This window comes from Aotus nancymaae, unplaced genomic scaffold, assembly GCF_030222135.1.
Source record: "Aotus nancymaae isolate 86718 unplaced genomic scaffold, 86718_ANA_hifiasm-v0.15.2.pri h1tg000040l, whole genome shotgun sequence".
NCBI classification, from domain to species: Eukaryota; Metazoa; Chordata; class Mammalia; order Primates; family Aotidae; genus Aotus; species Aotus nancymaae.
The window spans coordinates 94,826,512-94,843,951 of NW_026988454.1; the positions used below are offsets into that span (position 1 = coordinate 94,826,512).

The following is a 17,440-nucleotide window of genomic DNA, read 5'->3' on the forward strand; positions in this document are numbered from 1 at the left end:
TGTATGACTTTATTATAGAAATAAAGTTCACAATAAAGATGATTTACATACAGAACTCTTATATTTTCATTCATGGGAAAAAAAAAAACACAACATGGTAGTGCTAGTGACAGTCTGTGTTTTGAAGCAGGATAGAAACTAGCCTGTTTCAGATTCCTGACATTCTGGCAAACTTAGGAACACAAACCCTCGGGATCTAAATGCATCAACCTGAGCGCCGGCTGATTAGGCATTGCAAAGCAGTATTCTAAAAGGAAAGGCCTTCACTTAAACAGCGCTACAACGTTTTTGTTCAGCTTTCTTTCGTATACAAACTTTCGCCAGAAAAGGCGTTTTAACCAGAGGGCAAAGATTTAGTGCGTCCACAGTTCCCATCTTCAACTCTTTAGAATAATAGTTATTTAAGCACCGGACCTGTCTTCAGAGACTCACTTTGTGACACAGCTGCGGCCAGACTTGACTTTATCTGGGCGCCAGGATCGGTCCCACCACAGGGCTCCGGGCAGTTTGTTCCCAGTGGATCAGGGCGGGTGTGTTGCCGGAGTCGCCTTCTATTGGCTACACTACTGGGGACTGGTTGGCCTTTCAGACGCCTGATTGGACGGAACTGCCCTCTGTACGCCGACATTATTGGAGGGCGCTGGAGCAGGGGGCGGAGCAGGTTCCCCAGGATTCTTGACCTGGCGCGCTGGTCCGCGGAGCCGGGCGCGGGGCGCGGGAGCGGAGCTGCGCGGACGGCTGCGGAGGGAAGGTGTCCTAGCCAATGGGGTCTTTAAGGCGAACGCGAGGCTGGGGCCGGTTGCCGACCAGCCGCGTCTCACCGAGGCAGTCCACGCTTTTCCCCCGGCGGTGGCCGCTCCGAGACAGCATCTGTCAACGCTCCTCTTCTCCCCTCCTCCTTCGGCCGAGTCGGGCTCCGCCGGCGGCGGCCGAGAGGACGCGGGACCCGGCGCAGTGAGCCCATCAGCTGTCAGGAGAGCGGCGTAGCTGCCGGAGGGCGGCGAGAGACACACAAAGAACGCGGTGGGCGGCGGCGGCGAAAGGGGGCGGCAAATTCAGGACTGCAACTCCTCGCTGCGCCTGCCTGTGCCACCGCCGCCCGGGCTTGGTCCGAGGCGGCGCAGACAATGCGGCCGGGCTTGGCCCTGCGCGCCCCAGAGTGCAGGGCGCCCGCGCTCCCCCGACCCCAACTTGACCGTCTCCCGGCTCGCCCAGCCCCCTCCCGGGGTAGGGGCGCCCCCTCGCTTCGGCGACCGGCGAAGGAAGTCGGTCCGCGGCCGCAGAGCCCGGCAACTTGCGAGCCGGGAAAAGTTTGCGGCGCCTCCGCGGGGCGGCGCGACGCGGCCCGCCCCTCGCGTCCGCGGTCATCGCGGGTGACTTTCTCGACTCGTCGTCAGTCGGGGCCGCAGCGCGGCCGGCTGGGACTGCGGGGAGGGCCGGAGTCCGTCCGAGGGCTCCCGCACCTCGGGCTGCGGGTGAGTCGGCTTTCGGCGCGGTGGGCTCAAGCGGTTTAGGGCACCTGGGCTTGGGAAGAAGGCGTGGAGAGTGAGTGCCTTTAATACTTTTTGGAGCTGGCGGGGAGAACAAATAAAAGTGCGGTAGCTTGAAGGGCACTGACATGCCACTGACTTCGGAACCGTATCCGTGGGAACCCTTCGGGGGCCTGCGCTGCCGAGGGCCTGTGCGAGCCTGGGTAGGAGATGGAAAGGTTAGAAGCGACTGGCCCAGCTTGACCTTGGACAAGTGACTTAACCACTTAAATTTCCTCGTAGGTAATCTGTGGGGCTACAGCAACGTGCTCTATGGTGTCGTCCAGTTTGTAGACTGCATCTCCGTTTTTAAGGTTTTCCTAGGGCCTCAACACGGTGCGCGAGTTATGAAGAGATAGGCCAGGATATGTTTACATGCGTCCGGAGTCACCTTTCAGCCTACTCAGAAGTAACTTTTAAGTCTGATGTTTTAAAACATTTTAAAACATTTAAAGGCTTCCCTTCACTGAAAAATAAATTACCCATTGCTTATTTTACGAACCTTAGGATTCTTTATTTTGCTGCACCATTTGGAATCGTAGGGGCCAGAGAGGGGACAGAGAGCCAAACCTGAGGGTGAAGTGGCAGGTGCCCCCAGCGATCCCTGCCGGATCCAGTTTAGGGGGAGAACAAAGCATTTATTATGCATAAGAGAGAGTGAACAGGGCAGGTGTTTGTGTTTTTGTTTTCTGTATTCTTTCTACTGAAAACTTTTTTTGGTTGGGGCAGTGGGCACTGGAGGAGGGGACTCTTCTGACAAAGAAGAAAAAGAAAATGTCACTTATACCCTAAGTAAGTCTTAAACTAATGTAAATCTTCCTTACAGGAACAGCAACACATAATGCAAGTACATCTTGATCTAATTTTAATGAAGGATTGAAAATAGCTACTGTGTTCAGTATTACTGACGCCAAGGCAGCTACTTACATAATCTTCTTTGTTGAGATGTGTTAGTGGCATGTATAATTTTGATAAATAATTAATGTTAAAGGTTTAGTCTGGCAATGGTGTTGAAATACTGTCATCACAGGTTGTATTGCAAGACAAATGGTGTGTTAACTTTTGGTTATGATAACCTGCATTTTTTCTCTAAACAGTAAAATCTGACATTTTTCATAACAAAATTCTCTTAAATACTGCATGTATACTTGGTAGTGTATACAGGAGAAATTATTTTGTTCTATAAATGACAAAGTCCTTCAGTGTTCTCACCGTTTCATGAGAGTGAATTCTAGATGTCAGGTGCTCCACTGGACATTTTCTCTTCATGGAGCTTATAGCAATAAAAGTTCTTTACAAAAGTAAGTGCATAAATGTAGATACTCAACAAATATTTGCTGAATAAAATACTCAGATAAGAATAACTAAGGTCCATCTTGTCCATCATGAAAGAGAATGGTGATCATGTTGTAATAGAAAGAAGGTATCAAAGAAAGAACTGGCAGAAAAACAGAGCTTAGTTCCAGTATCTAGCCTGAACGTTTATACTTTAAAACAGGTTTACACATTTGGAAAGAGACAAAGACAAGTTAAGATAGGATTCCTAAGAGGAAGATAGCAGTATTGATTTAACGTAATACATTTTATGACCTAGTTTTGTTTGAAGAACACGAACCTTTGAAAAGGTATATTTCTTAATCAGTAGCTGTTTGCATTGTGATTGGATGTCTAATTAAATGGCCTAATCATAACCATAATATCTCAATTGAATGCTGTCTGATGTTTTTAAATTCATTTTTAGAATAACTTGAAATAAACCATTCAATTTAGTTACATGAAGGAAAGTGTACCTTTTGAAATCAACTAAATCCGCAGTGAGGAAAATTATCGTCAGTGTTTTCACCAAATGTAAATTAAGCACTGGAAGTAGCATCTTGCCAAGAAGGTCTTCAATCTAGACAATCACTTTGTGTAGAAGACGTCTAATGTGGAATGTGGACTGCAGTGAGAAATGCCGTTATTCTTCTGAGGGTCTATTTGGTGACATCAGGAAAATACTAATGCACCCCTTCAACATTTGTAAACCTGGCAACTTTGGGAAAGCCTAGTGGCTTTCCAAAGTGATTTCAAAGTAACCACTCAACCTAGAACCTAGCATTGATATTTGAACAAACTGTTTTTGTAGAATATGCGTTCTCCTCTGTGCAGATTTGTTGGCTTGGCAGACTTGTAAGAGATCACAGCAGTGTATTTTAGAGTGTAGTCCTTAGATCACCTGTATCAGAATCACCTGTAGTACTTAGAAAACTTCAAACTCCTGGACACATCCCACATTTACATAATCAGAATGTTTGTAAACAGAACCTGTAATTTCTACTCATAAGACCCATTTATACCTAGTGTTCCATTATTGGAATGCTAAGCTTGTGGGAGTTATTTATATCCTGCTGCTCAAGGTCATCGCCAAGGTCTGATTTTTCACAAAAAATTTTGCAACCAACCTCCAGCATAAATGGGTTAATGAGCTCCTTCAAAAGTGACAGTTAATCACACTAAATTTTAAGAATTAGTGTTAGTTTTCTTGCCACAGTTGTAATGCCCATGTTGCTCTCTTCTAGGAACATTAAAAAGGCCCCCAGATGCTCACTGCTCTGATCATTTACCCTCTAGCACAAGACACGTTGGCCTTACCTCTTAGTTGGGCCCTGTGGCCAGGAAACCCCTCTTGAAACCACCTCTGCAGGTAAATCAACATAGAATGTACCACCTATGAGCAGAGTTAAATCTGCTTTGAGACACAAGGCTCAAGAGACCACAGTTCGCAGACCTCGCCTACTAGTGGGATACTCCCACCATCCTCCTTAGCTTGTCGGCGATTTGTGGGAGTGGCAGTCCCAGCCTTCTCTTCAACTAGGGAGATAATAAAGTTTTCAAGCAAATGATTGGGAATGGACCCTAAGGGACGGATGACCTGAGAGAAAACAAACAGGCAAGAATGCTGGATGGAGGGCCGTCCCCTCAACATCCTTTAAGCCTCACATTTAAAAAATTTTAGTCCTAACGCAGATAACTTGGAAAGCAAGTGTGGCTAAACCCAGGCACCTCTGTTCTCGGTTGTCAAAACTTAATCTACAAATTCATATAATGGCTTCTAACCTCTATCTATAAATGCCCAGTGCATAAGTGAGGATTTTCAAGCTTATCAGTTAAAAAGGGGGGACAGCGATTGTTTAGAAGAGAGGTTCAAAACATAGGTTGAGGAGTCAGCCAGTCATGATTGCAATCCTACTTTTGCCATTTACTGCTTGGGTGGCTTCAATCTACATCCTTGACTAAGTTTCAGTTTCTTTACTTGAAAAATGAAGATAATAGTACTACCGTATAGGAGTTGTTTTGTAAATTATATAAAATTATAAATTAAAACATCATCAGCTAATAAATCACACAGTATATATTCAATATATGTAGCTTTTAATTTATTATAATAACTTTTTCAAATTTTCTTTGTAGCCCTGGAGAGTTGCTGTAGAAGAAGGAAAAGAGAGGAAGACAACACAGGAGGAGATAAGTAGCTCTGGATACATTGGAAGGTCACATTGCTAAATAGTTGTTGAGCAGAGGGAAAAGGTAGGAAAGGATGTGGACTGCAGTGCTACAGTGCCAGCTAATAACTTTCATCATGTACCTCCTTGGCCCAGGTGCTGTCTCTTCTACTCTCCTCCTTTTTTGCACTACCTTATTTAGCACTTAATTATATACTTTCTTGGCTCACTTTGAGAAACACTGATTATGGGTCTGCCTCAAAGACAGAACCCTAGTTTTGGATTTTAGCATTACTGATCTATTGCCTTGGAGGGGCTTAAGGATGGCAGCTGTCTCTCTCCCTTGGGATCTAGCTTTTAGAAATATTGAAGGGAAGAGATTCTGTGATCTTATAGGAATAGATCCACAGTTCATCTCCAAATTTGCTTTTATGGAGAAGTGTATGTCACCAAAACACAGAGATCTGGTCAGAGAGGCTCCTACCCACAGACTTTTAATATAACTTTACTCTCTAGGGCATTTATTCTTGTCAAGTACTTTCTCTCCTGTCAGCTCACTTGTTCCTCATAAAAGCCCTATAAGGTGTTAATATTATTAAACAGACCCCTATGAAGCACCTCAAGTCTTTCTGTCTTCCCACCTCTATTCTTGCACACCTTTTGCAAGACTAGTCTCGGAGTTTATCACATCAGGTTTCTAAAATAAAAGTCCCCTAATCACTTTCTGTTTGTTCCGTCATCAAGTTGACCTTTTCTGCCTGGCTTATAAGGTGGCCTTACAAACCTCGTTTTCCTGTAAACATTGTCTCCATAGTTCAGGAACATGGCAGGCTCACCACTATGCATTAGCCCATATTTCCGTCATTAATGATGTCTCCTCTCAAACCACCCAGATTCTACTCATTCTTCAATTTCTAGCTTCTCCTTGGAGCCTTCCCAGATCATTAGCTTCTTAAAGATTCCACCTTTCTCTGAATTCTGATGGTAGCCACCCTTATTTGGTCAATTATATCCTGGTTGTAAAGTCCTAATGGCAAAAAATGAAATATATGATGGATTTTGTGTAGAGAAGAAAGCACTGGACTGAGCTTTAAGACATCTGCTAAGGAGCCATGTGAGCCAAACCAGGTTGCTTTACCTCTCTGGATCTATATTTACTGATCTGTTAAGTGGAAAGAATTGGGCCAGATAATCTTGGTGGTCTCTACTCATTGTGAGGTTCTTGGACAATTTGGCCTAGTTCACGTGAGATGAGACTGAAGATCTTACTGAGTTCTTGGATGGAAATGTCAGTGATGGGCACTCAGTGCCTTTAGGACTTGTTTTGTACTATCGCAGAAATTTCTGATGCTAAACTTGGCAATTTTTAAATGCCATATTCCTTTTCTCCAAACTCTTTAACCACAATAATTCAGGGAACATTAGTAGGGGATGAGTTAGGTATCTGGATAATATGTATTGTGGACAATATAACATTATCCTTGGGAATGATTTTGTATTGTTGAATAAATAGGATCAACTTCTTAATAAACCTTAGTCATAAACATTTCATCTTCATGGATAGAGCTATATAAGAATATGTTTTCTTTTAATCATTTCATAATCTGGGGAATATTAACATAGTCAAAACTCTAGGGTAGATGCTATATGAGTTTCTGTAGTAACCTGCTTGGAGACGTGTTATAATTCTGCATATATATGTACATTTATCTCATGCACAATATGCTTAAACTTAGAAGGATACCCCTGAATTAAGAGGTGCTATTATACGTTGACCAGACTTAAGAATATCTCTTTAAAGTGTGTTGACATTTAATTGACCTTTGAAAGTTCATTCTGTTAATCATACTCAAAGTGCTAAAGCTATGGTTGACTGCTCTGGTGTTTTTATATTCATTCGTGCTTTAGCATATAAATTCTTCAGCATAATTGCTACTTATTTAGTGAGAGTTTCCTTTCTTTGAAAATGTGAGCTGTGCTTGTATTTTTGTGTCCTTTTTTTTTCTTTCTTAACTTTGCTTCAGGCTGGGTAGTGTTAGAGGTTTGAATTAAAATGTTTTCCTGTCAGTAGTTGTATGGGGTGTGGCTTCTTAATCTAGAAGTAATGGAAATTTCTTGGCTAAATGAAGTGCACTCTCCTTCCTGCAGAAGTTAGAACTTTTAAAATTACAATGCTAAAATTTAGACAAGCTTAACGCTTCAAAGCTATATATCTTTAACAGAAACTTTTGGAAATTTTTAAATTCCATTTGTGTGGATTAAAAATATCAGTGCTAATACTTCCTATTAAATAAGGATTTAATTATTTATTTTCATAAAAACTCTATATTCCTTGAATTGCTATGAGTAGAATTTTGTTGTAAACACAATATTTTTAAAAAGTCAAATATATTTTAAAAATCTTAACATTTTATTAGTATAACTGAGAGAACAGGTGTTTACATGTTTAAAATTTTCTAGGTCTTAAATTTGTGAAATTAGTCTTTGGGAAGTAATTTTTAATATGGTTAGCTGTCTTACAGCTTTATAAGTTGACATTTCAATTTAAAATTTTTTCAGTTTATATTTCAATGACCAGGAAAAAAATAGTTAAACTTGTTGCTAAATTCTAATAGAAGAAACACACACACACACACACACACACACACACACACACCCATACACCCATAATTTTTAACTTTTGGTAATTTATCTTGAGACTCCAAACGTGTTTATAGAACATTTGTACTTTAAAAGCAGTTTTAAAATAGGGAAACTGAAGTTTAAAGAAGAGTTTTCACTTTCATGAGGTAATTTTATACTTCCCAGATAGGTATGTCCCTAATCAAGATCACTCTGATCTCTGTTTATAATAAGTTTTGATGCCATTTATCATTTACTTAGTCACACATTATAAGCATGGTAGATTTTTGTCATGAAGCTGGCATTATATTCTTATCATCATCTCTTTCAATATTGTCCCTTTTTTATTTTTCTGTTTTCATCTTAGCTGTTCTCATTTTATTGTAGTCCTGACTTGAAATGAAAGTAAGTTTGTTTCTCTTAAACATTTCACTTCGAACTCTTTTTTTAGAATATACAGTGAAATGTCTTAAATAATATTATATAAATAATGCCCAAAGAATGCAAATGACTGCAATGCTGAATAGTCAGATACAAGATGTTCCATACTAAGGGTAGACTCTCATACTTCCACTTTATAAAATGTGGTTTCAGAAAATAAATAGATGTATTTCTTCCTTAATAATTAATGTTTCAGGACCAAAGTTGACTAAACATGGAAGTTTAAGATAAAGCCTGATTTCTTAGAAAATCTTTCTCAGTCCTTAGTAATTCTGTAGCATTGATGATACAGTGATAAATTCAATACATTCCGTGTTCTTTTCTGTTTGAAGTCTGTTTTGCCATTGTGAAAAACTTGTTGTTGTTTGGATTTGGATATATGTATTCACAGATGGTTTACTTTATTTTTATTTTATTTGAACAAATACTTTAATGTCCCAAACACTGATACATGTTTCATGTCTTAAACAGTTTATAAATACTAGAATATTTAATGCTCTTAACTCCATTATTATAACTATCTTCATTTTGCAATTGAGAAAAGATACAAAGTTTTATTTAATGGTAAGGCCTTAAGAAGGGGAGAGTGGTAAGTGTAGGCAGAGTGGAAAATTTACTAGTGCTAAGAAGCAACAGAAATATGTGCGTATGTGCAAGAGTTTGGGAAGATGTGTCTACTTGGACAGGATCAGGGACTCAGCTGGGCCTAGTCTTAAAGAGCAACATGTCTTCATTCCTCAATTTTAAGCCTCTGGGCTCTAGAAGTAAAGAGCAAACTTAGAAAGAGGAGGTCTTCTCAGGTTTCAGCTGCCTGTTCAGCCTGGTGAGGTGGCTGTACTAGCTCATGTGATTCTCATAGGGCTACATGAACCTTTATGTCTTACCTTTTCCTAGCATTTCTTGGCTGACTGCTGCTTTTTTGGAGTGTTTAACTTCTCTCTCAGCTAGAAGGTTAGGCATTGCAAATAACAGTGGATAATTTTTTTCTTAGCTTTAACCCCATCCCACTTCATCCCCCACTTTGTCCTTTGTATATTCTTTTGAAAATATTATCCAGTAGTGTTTATGAATGTATGTTGTATAAAATTTAGAGATTGATGTTAAACAACAGAACTAAAAGACAAAGCTATCTTGTTGTTGGAATCGGGGATGGAAGAAGATGGGAGAGCAGCTAAAAGTAAGAAATATGGAAAAAGGAGAGACATTGTGGAAAAGAAGAGATATATTGAGGGGAAAAAGTGAAAAAATGAAGAGAGAGAATTACTGATTTGCTTCACACCCACAACCTCCTCCCCAGCTTCACAGTAACAGAGGCAATGTCACTGTCTTTTACCTGACATGTGCTTTACTGGGGAGTTGTGCCTGGCATCGTGGGAGTGGAAAATTTCTCCCTTTTACGTTTTGAGACTTGGGTGTGCTGCTTTAAGATGCCACTGGTATCTAAGTAATGTTTGTTTATACTGGATATTTTTCTCTGTAGCCTTTGTGGATTGGACTTATAATATAAACAATATTGTTAGCAGAACTGCAGGTACTCTATTGCTATGTTTATTAGTTAAAAAACTGTCAGAGCCCTACGACTTCTGAGCACATTTAGAAAATACCAGAGGCAACTTTAACACTAGCACTAGAAAGAAGGAAAAAATAAGAATATAACTAAGACTTGCATACCTTAGAATCCTAACCAATGTGGTGATTTTTAAAAATTAATGTTTCAGAAACTCTAGAGTAATTTGTTTCATCAATTACATTTTTTGAAGTTAATATAAAGTACATTTGCATATAAGTTCTCTTTTCTTAATAGATAATTTAGGTAAAATGGAAGTGTGGCATTGTTCCGTAGAATGTAAAACTAAAGTCAGAATAAGAATTCTTTTGGGAATTTAGGATTTTTTTGATGCTTCTCAAATCATCTATAATGACTTTTCTTGGATCACAGTCTGAAAGTGTGATTTCCTACAGTTTCCTTATTACATTGGGACAAAATAATTGAAATTGTAACTATTCCAGAAAATTCAAAGATTATGGTCAATCTTATTTGTAAACCTTCAACTCTCTTTTTATCCTGCTTTCTGTAGAAAAGGTAGATTAATAATTAGCTTTTATGAAAAATGCTAAGTTTAAACAGCTGGCTGTAGTGGCGTACACCTATAGTTGCAGCTACTCAGGAGGCTGAGGCACGAGAATCGCTTGAACCCAAGAGGCAGAGGTTGCAGTGAGCCAAGATTGTGCCACTGTACTCCAGCCTCATCCAGAGTGAGATTCTGTCTCAAAAATTAAAAAAAATTGAGCTAATCTAGATGGTAAAAATCTAGATTTGAAGAAATTTATTTATTTTTAAGTAGTTGTTCATTTGTCATATAGAAAAAAAAAGTATGATCTTAGGTTTGCTTAGGTTTCTATCTATGAAACAAAGTAAACTAAAGATGTTTTTCTTGATCAATGCATGGCAATAACTGCTGTTCAAACATGTGAGGAATCACCAGTAAAACATGGGGATAGAGAGCAGGAAAAGGAGTTTTTTTCTTATTTTTTTTTTATTTATCAATTTTTCCCACTTGTTCATGCTTTCCTATAATCATGGAAATTTTAATTTTTTACACCGTTCTCCCCATTTGTTTATCCTAGATTGCTGCCACACTAAGCTTTTCTAGAGTTAGGGAGAAAGGGAACCTGGGCCTAGAAGCAAATGGAAACTATCCCATGCTTTCTCAGACTCTTTATCCCTAGAGACAAGAGAAGCAAAACAGGAGTTGGTGGCTCATTGCTATTGCTTCTGTGGCTGCCCTGTTTGGTTGACCTGAGCTTTTTTTAAAAACTCTACTCTTAACGCTTAACTCTACAAATAAAATTAGGGCCAGTCATACTGTATTTTCATCATCAGTTTTCCCTAGTGGTTCAAATTTAGCACAAACCTGCTGTGACTATATATTAATTAGGTGAATACAGTAGAATGCAATCATAACATGAGTTTTTAAATAACTATTCTTTGAATAGAAGTATGATTTTTATTTTAGAAGTTTGCAGTTATTTTGTTGAAAGTCTAGAAAATCTTTATGTGAGCAACTGAGGTTCCATTAACCCACAACAGTTGAAATCAAATGTTAACTTGCAGTAAAAATCTACTGAAAGTGTCTTTGATTTTTTTTGAGATACAGAGAGCTGTTTCAAGTTAAGTTGCTGTGTTAGTCTGTTCTCATGCTGCTGATAAAGACATATGCACTACTGGATAATTTATAAAGGAAAGAAGTTTAATTGAGTCACAGTTCCACATGGCTGAAGAGGCCTCACAAGCATGGCAGAAGAGCAAGGGACATCTTACATGGTGTCAGGCAAGAAGTTTGTGCAAGGGAACTCCTACTTATAAAACCATCAGATCTCATGAGACTTACTCACTACTATGAGAACAGTATGGGGGAAACTGCCCTGTGATTCAATTATCTCCACCTGGCCCCACCCTTGACATGTGTTGATTATTACAATTCAAGGTGAGATTTGTGTAGGGACATAGCCAAACCATGTCAGCTGCCCATTCTCTTGTGCAGTGACATGAAGATCTGATAACCTGATTTAAAACTTGGACTCTTAAGATTTTTTTGAGCCAGGGTATGTCTGTTGCTCAAGCTGCAGTTCAGTGGCATGAACAGGGCTCTTGCAGCCTCAATCTTCCAGGTTCAAGTGATCCTCCTGCCTCAACCTCCTGAGTATCTGGGGCTACAGGTATGTGCCACCATGCCAGGCTAGTGTTATTTTTATTTCTGTAGAGATGGGGTCTCAGTTTTGGGCTCAAGCAGTCTTTCCTCGGCCTCCTAAAGTGCTGGAATTATAGGTGTGAGCCACCGCACCCTGCTCTAAGGAATTTCATAACCCTGTTTTCTGTATGCTGTGTCACTGTTTGCCATGGGTAAAGGTATATGAATCTCTTTTATTTTGCTGCTTGCAAACCAATTCCCATGACAAACAATATTGGAGAAAAGTTCTTCTATAGAAAGCTTTATAAGCCAGTTACTGACTACTGTGTCTGTAAATATACTCTGAAACATTTTGTAGTCTTGCTATTTTTAAACATATGTGGGTGTGGGAAGTGATGTTGAATGAATTCAGGGTAATTGGTGGTTCTTTGTATTAGGAAAAATCACACTAGGTAAGGGAAGTCTGTTTTCATGATTCATGTATGTTTAACTTAAAAAAAAATTCTTCATCCCTCCCTCTCTCCAGTTTCCACTCTACGTCATAAATTCAAGCAATGAAGGAATTTAAGTCATAGAATTTTATAGCTGAAAGAATTATAGAGAGAATCTGATTAAGCATCTTATTACAGTTGAGGAAATAGATGTCTAGTGAGGTGAAATGAGATCATTTAGCTAGTTTAAAAGCCCAAATAACATTTTAATAGTTTGTTTCCATTAGTAAACACTGTTCTGTTTAATTTGCCCTAACGTATTCATAATCAGAGTCATAATAAGGAAAAATCACGAATATGTATGTGATACTTTCTTGTGCATTACCTCAGTCACTTCTCAGAAGAGGTCTATGAGGTGTGGGTATCCTGGTTTCCATTCAGAAAGAGAACAGGCTGCAAGCCTAAGAGACCCTCTGTGCTGGTCACTATCAAAATGGTCTGATGCTATGCGTCTTCCCGCCTTGGCAAAAATATCGGCTGGTCTCTGGACAGTTCTCATAGACCACAGGATGGGTGGGAAACCACATCTTCATGTTAGGGCTCTAACCTGTACCAATTATTAACTGTTGTCTCAACTCCATCACTTTTTAAAGGGAAAAACAGTACTTTTTAAAGAGCTGTGAGATTTTATGTTTTTCAAAAGAAGGATGCTGGATAAATATGTAAGTAAGGTGTGTTTAAGAATCTTTTCATCAGCCATGTGCGGTGGCTCATGCCTGTTATCCCAGCACTTTGGGAGGCTGAGGCGGGTGGATCATGAGATCAAGAGATTGAGACCATCCTGGCCAACATGATGAAACCCCATGTCTATTAAAAATACAAAAAAAAAAACCATAGCTGGGCGTGGTGGTGCACGCCTGTAATCCCAGCTACTCTGGAGGCTGAGGCAGGAGAATCACTTGAACCCAGGGGGTGGAGATTGCAGTGACCCACACCACTGCACTCCATCCTGGCAACAGAGACTCTGTCTCAAAAAAAAAAGAATCTTCTCATCAACATCTTAAAAATTAGCCAGTGTATACTGAACATCTACTGTATACAAGGCACATTATGGGGTGTTCCAGTACATACAATTGTGATTGAGACAGAATCATAGCCTTCAGGGAAGAGGTGTATGGAGTCTACTCTCCTTCCAACGATTACCTAGATAGAGAACTGTTCATAAGAACTATCTTGGTACTGTCTACATTACTCTTGAGATATGAAATACATTATTTCTTATGTCTGAAATGGGTCAGTTGTTTCTAAAGCAATTTGTATTAAAGTGTTCACAGTAAGCAAAATTTGTAAAATACAGAAAAGTAGAGAGAAAAAATTCATGAATTTTTAACATGGTAATGATTATATCAGTTTCTTTCTTGGCTTTTCTTTAACTTGATGGGATATCTAATGTTTTTTGTCATTGCATAGCTTTGTAAAGTTGTTCTAATGATTATATAATTTCAGAATGGGTTAGTTTCTAACTATGTCAGAAATCTAGCTTTTTTGTGATGATTGTTGTTTTACACAAAATGATTAATAAAAGACTCTAAACTAACCTTGGCTTTAGAAATGCTTTCTAAAATATAAAATAATGAGTGAGTACCAGATTACTTTCTGGTGTTTCTTTAAGGTCACCAAAGTCACTTATGTTCTTAAAATATTGATGGAAATATCAACTATATACAGTTGACCTAAATTAGAAATAGGTGTTTTTTAATAGTGAAATTTATAAACAAAATATGTATATTTTAAAATGCAGTTTCTATCATAGAATTATGTTCCTCTGAAATAATTTCTCTTTACACTGAATTGTGTTCAGTTTTTATTGTGTATATAACTTAATCTTACAGCTTTGATTTTTTTTTAAAAGCTATTTGAATTCTAAATTTAGCCATGTAATTATTACAGTGAAATTCATCTTAAATCTACCTAATGTCCCTTTAGAAATAAGACCTATTTCAATAGAAGGGCATTTCTTGGCTAGGGTTGCCCTTCCTGAGAGGAGTCTCCTGGAGCAGTTGCCCCTGGGGGGGAGTGAACTGAGCCAGCAGGTGGTCTGAGGGAGGTGCCAGGGAACTGCTGACAGTGACTTGCCTGAAGGAAGGGAGGGAGAAAGATGGGAGTGAGGTGGAAAGTCCCCTATTAGCCTGGGGGCTGGGATGCCCTCACCCTCTGGAATCCCCCCTCCCTTGCAAGAATGCCAGCCAAAGTAGGAAGGAGAGGCTCCAGCCAAATGGGCGTTCCAGTGCAGGAGGAACAAAGTAGGGTAGCCACAACTATCAAAGCTATTTGACAAGCTTTGAGAACTCCTTTCTGGGGAACCCCGGCATAGATAGTAAATCAATATTACCTTAGAGGAGAGTTTGGAAGTCAATATATGTAGGATGAATGAATGAGTCACTGAATGAATTATTTCATCACGAAAGGATCTCAATATTTGTTTCTATTCTCAAAAATTTTCCATTTATTAACTTTTTATGCCCAATTTAAAAAGAAAATACAATTTTCATTGAACCATGATTAACTATTTCATATTTATTGAAACCTACACCCTCCAGTACTCCACAAATGATTCAGAAAAGCTTACAATTAAAAAAAATCAGAATAGAAAAGTGAGTAATGGATGTTATTTCAGCTCTCGAAGCCTGTTGTCCTTATCTGTGATGGTAACGATTATATATGCCGTATCTTGCTGTGGCAGGGATGAAATGAGATCATGTATAGACATTGTTTATTATACAACAAATACCTAGTTGAGGTTGTATTAAAATTAAGGCTTTAAACTTGAGTACATACACTTTTGCTTAATTCTAAATTTATTTTTCATTAGCATTTTATCAGCAAACATTTAAGCTATATTCATTTCTAGAGATTTTATTCCTTATAACTGTAAGCTCTATACTATCCAAGATAATACTTTGCTTCCTAGAATTTGAATTCCTTAACAATCTTTCTCATTTGCACAATCCATAGGAAATCACTCCCAGTAAATTCCTACAGCCTTCGTCCACTTTCATGAGGCAAGGAATAAGTAGGTCTGTATTTGTATTAATTATAAAATTCAAGGGAAGGTTCATCATTATCAGTAGCAGGAAATATAATGAATTAGAAACCCTTGAATTAGACTAAAAAGAGTGTGGGCTATGTTTAAAAGTATGACTCAGAGAAGGTAAAGATTAATTTTAAAGGGCAGAATTTTGTTTGTACATTTAGGTCACTTCAGTTTCAGATCAGTTCTATGTATGCTTTCTAGGAAAGAAATCAAAGACCACTTGGATTTTTTTGTCTTTACGTTTGTTTTTCCAAAGGAACAGGACAGAGGATGAATGCCAAAACTATTACTGCAGCTACCCTGGACGCTAAGAACCCCCAAAGAGATGGAGGATGGAAGGATGTAGAGCCCGGGCACTGGGTCCAGTGCTGACATGGAACACATTCATTCTTAGAGTTCCACTGCAAACACTCCAAGGATAGAGGGTGAGAAGGTTAGATGGAAATGAGAGGAAAAGGGTGGAAGAGGAGAGAGAAGCATTGTTCTGTAGGTGTCAGGGTCACTTGCATGCACTTTTGCATTTCCATGGCCAAAGGAGAGTCCCAGGATGGATGGATAGATGGATAGATTAGATAGATAGATCAGGTAGATTAAATAGGATTAAATTGAGTGAGTGAGTGAGTGAGAAGTGAGAAGTGGTAACCTCTGCCGCTTGCTGATAAGTGCCAAAAGTCTTACCATTCAAGTATGGGTTATTCAGTTTAAGAATTCCAATATCTTAAAATCCAGATAATTGGTTATATAGAGGGGGACAGCTTGGATGGCTATATTTTATTTTTAGTTATGCATATCTTAGGGAAAATATTATAAAGGTTTATAAATATAAAAATGATAATAAAATCAGTTGAGAGGGTTCAAGATTGAATGGTTCAGGGTAGCTAAAGCAATTTTTTACACTTTATCTGGGCTGCTCCTAGACGCTCTGCCAGAAAGAATTAATCCTTAAAGCACTTAAAACGGATGTGAGGAAGATAATAAAGCCTGTCCAGGGTACAGATATCCAGATTTGCGATTTAAGGTGGGAAGGCTTTAGAGACCTTGTTTAACAGGACTAAAGAGTACCCTTATGGTTTTAAAGTAGGTACATTGTTTTTTATAAACATACCTAGGGTTGTATAAGACAAATCAGGGTCTGATGTATTTAACACAATTAGTTCTTATTCTGCCGTATTTGTTTTTAATTCACGATTTTTAAATGGATTGACTGGTCACATTTCTCAGGTCATGGCAAGATATTTTTAGTCTTAAACAAACTTATTTAGCTCAGTACGCCTAGATCAGTGGTTCTCTGTCCTGAAGGTGTAGCAAAATTGTTTGATAGCTTTTGCAAAATTCACATACCCAGCAGCCTCCCCATCAACTGAATAAGAATTGCCCTGTGGCTATGGCAGAGGCAGTCCAGGTATGTGGGATTAGAAAAAGCTATCCTGGTCATTCTATTGCCACCTTCTCACTAAGAGAATTGCCGATCCGCGTGGGACCTATATTGCTCAGTAACCAAAGAAATGAGCAGATAGTTTAAGTAATTCTGAGTCTCAGTTAAACTGGCAAAATTGTTTGGCATCCTATTGGAACAAACCTGCTTTAGCTGTCACATAGATTTCACTTAACTCCTATCTTGCTAAAAGAGGAGCCCATATACATTTAGGCAATAAAATGCCTTTTTATTTATGAACTCTTAAAACTAAGATCTTATGGACTTTAATTATTTTGTTTGGAGAACTTTTCATGTTTATTCATGAAGTTCTGAGCAAAAGGCTGTTTTAAAGTTAGGTTAAAGTTTGTTGTCTCCACAGGGAATTATTCATTATTTGAGGTTGTTTGCTTAGTATTTACTTGTCACTGTTTTACATGTTAACTTTGCAGTTATTTAAAAGTGATAAGATTCCCAGGCAAGTAGGGGACCTGTCACTTCGAGAAAAATTTGTGGTAGTAAAATATTTTCTTTTTGTAAAAAGTCACTGATGTACAATGTCCCCTCAGGGTGTAAGCCTTGGTATTTATCTATTTTAATTAAAGAGTACTCTGCCTGTCTAGTTGTGGCTAACTTAAAAGAAGTGGGTATCTTGGTGAGAAGTTCACAAGGTTGGTAGCCGCAGCTGAGTGGTGGATTGACCCAAGCTCTAGTCAGCAGTGGTATATGAATGCC

General features: G+C 38.9%; 1 protein-coding gene and 1 long non-coding RNA gene across 2 annotated transcripts in view; both read left to right on the forward strand.

The window, feature by feature from the left end:
* Window positions 1-1,127: 1,127 nt before the first annotated feature.
* LOC105730556 (putative uncharacterized protein encoded by LINC00472) lies at window positions 1,128-3,599 on the forward strand. Its single transcript, XM_012471860.2, has 2 exons — window positions 1,128-1,475; window positions 2,765-3,599. The coding sequence occupies exons 1-2, from the start codon at window positions 1,128-1,130 to the stop codon at window positions 2,807-2,809; spliced, it is 393 nt and encodes a 130-aa protein (XP_012327283.1). The 3' UTR covers window positions 2,810-3,599.
* Window positions 3,600-4,974: 1,375 nt separating this feature from the next.
* LOC105730558 (uncharacterized) overlaps window positions 4,975-17,440 on the forward strand; it is a 111,971-nt gene continuing 99,505 nt past the window's right edge. Inside the window, exon 1 of the long non-coding RNA XR_001110505.3 lies at window positions 4,975-5,096. This is a non-coding gene — a long non-coding RNA (uncharacterized LOC105730558). The remainder of the gene's footprint in view (window positions 5,097-17,440) is intronic.

Bases quoted from the DNA above. Each gene is read 5' to 3' on its own strand.
- LOC105730556 (XM_012471860.2), top strand. From the start codon at position 1,128: ATGCGGCCGGGCTTGGCCCTGCGCGCCCCAGAGTGCAGGGCGCCCGCG. The intron at 1,476-2,764 runs GTGAGTCGGCTT...AGTGAATTCTAG, and splicing joins TCCCGCACCTCGGGCTGCGG to ATGTCAGGTGCTCCACTGGA.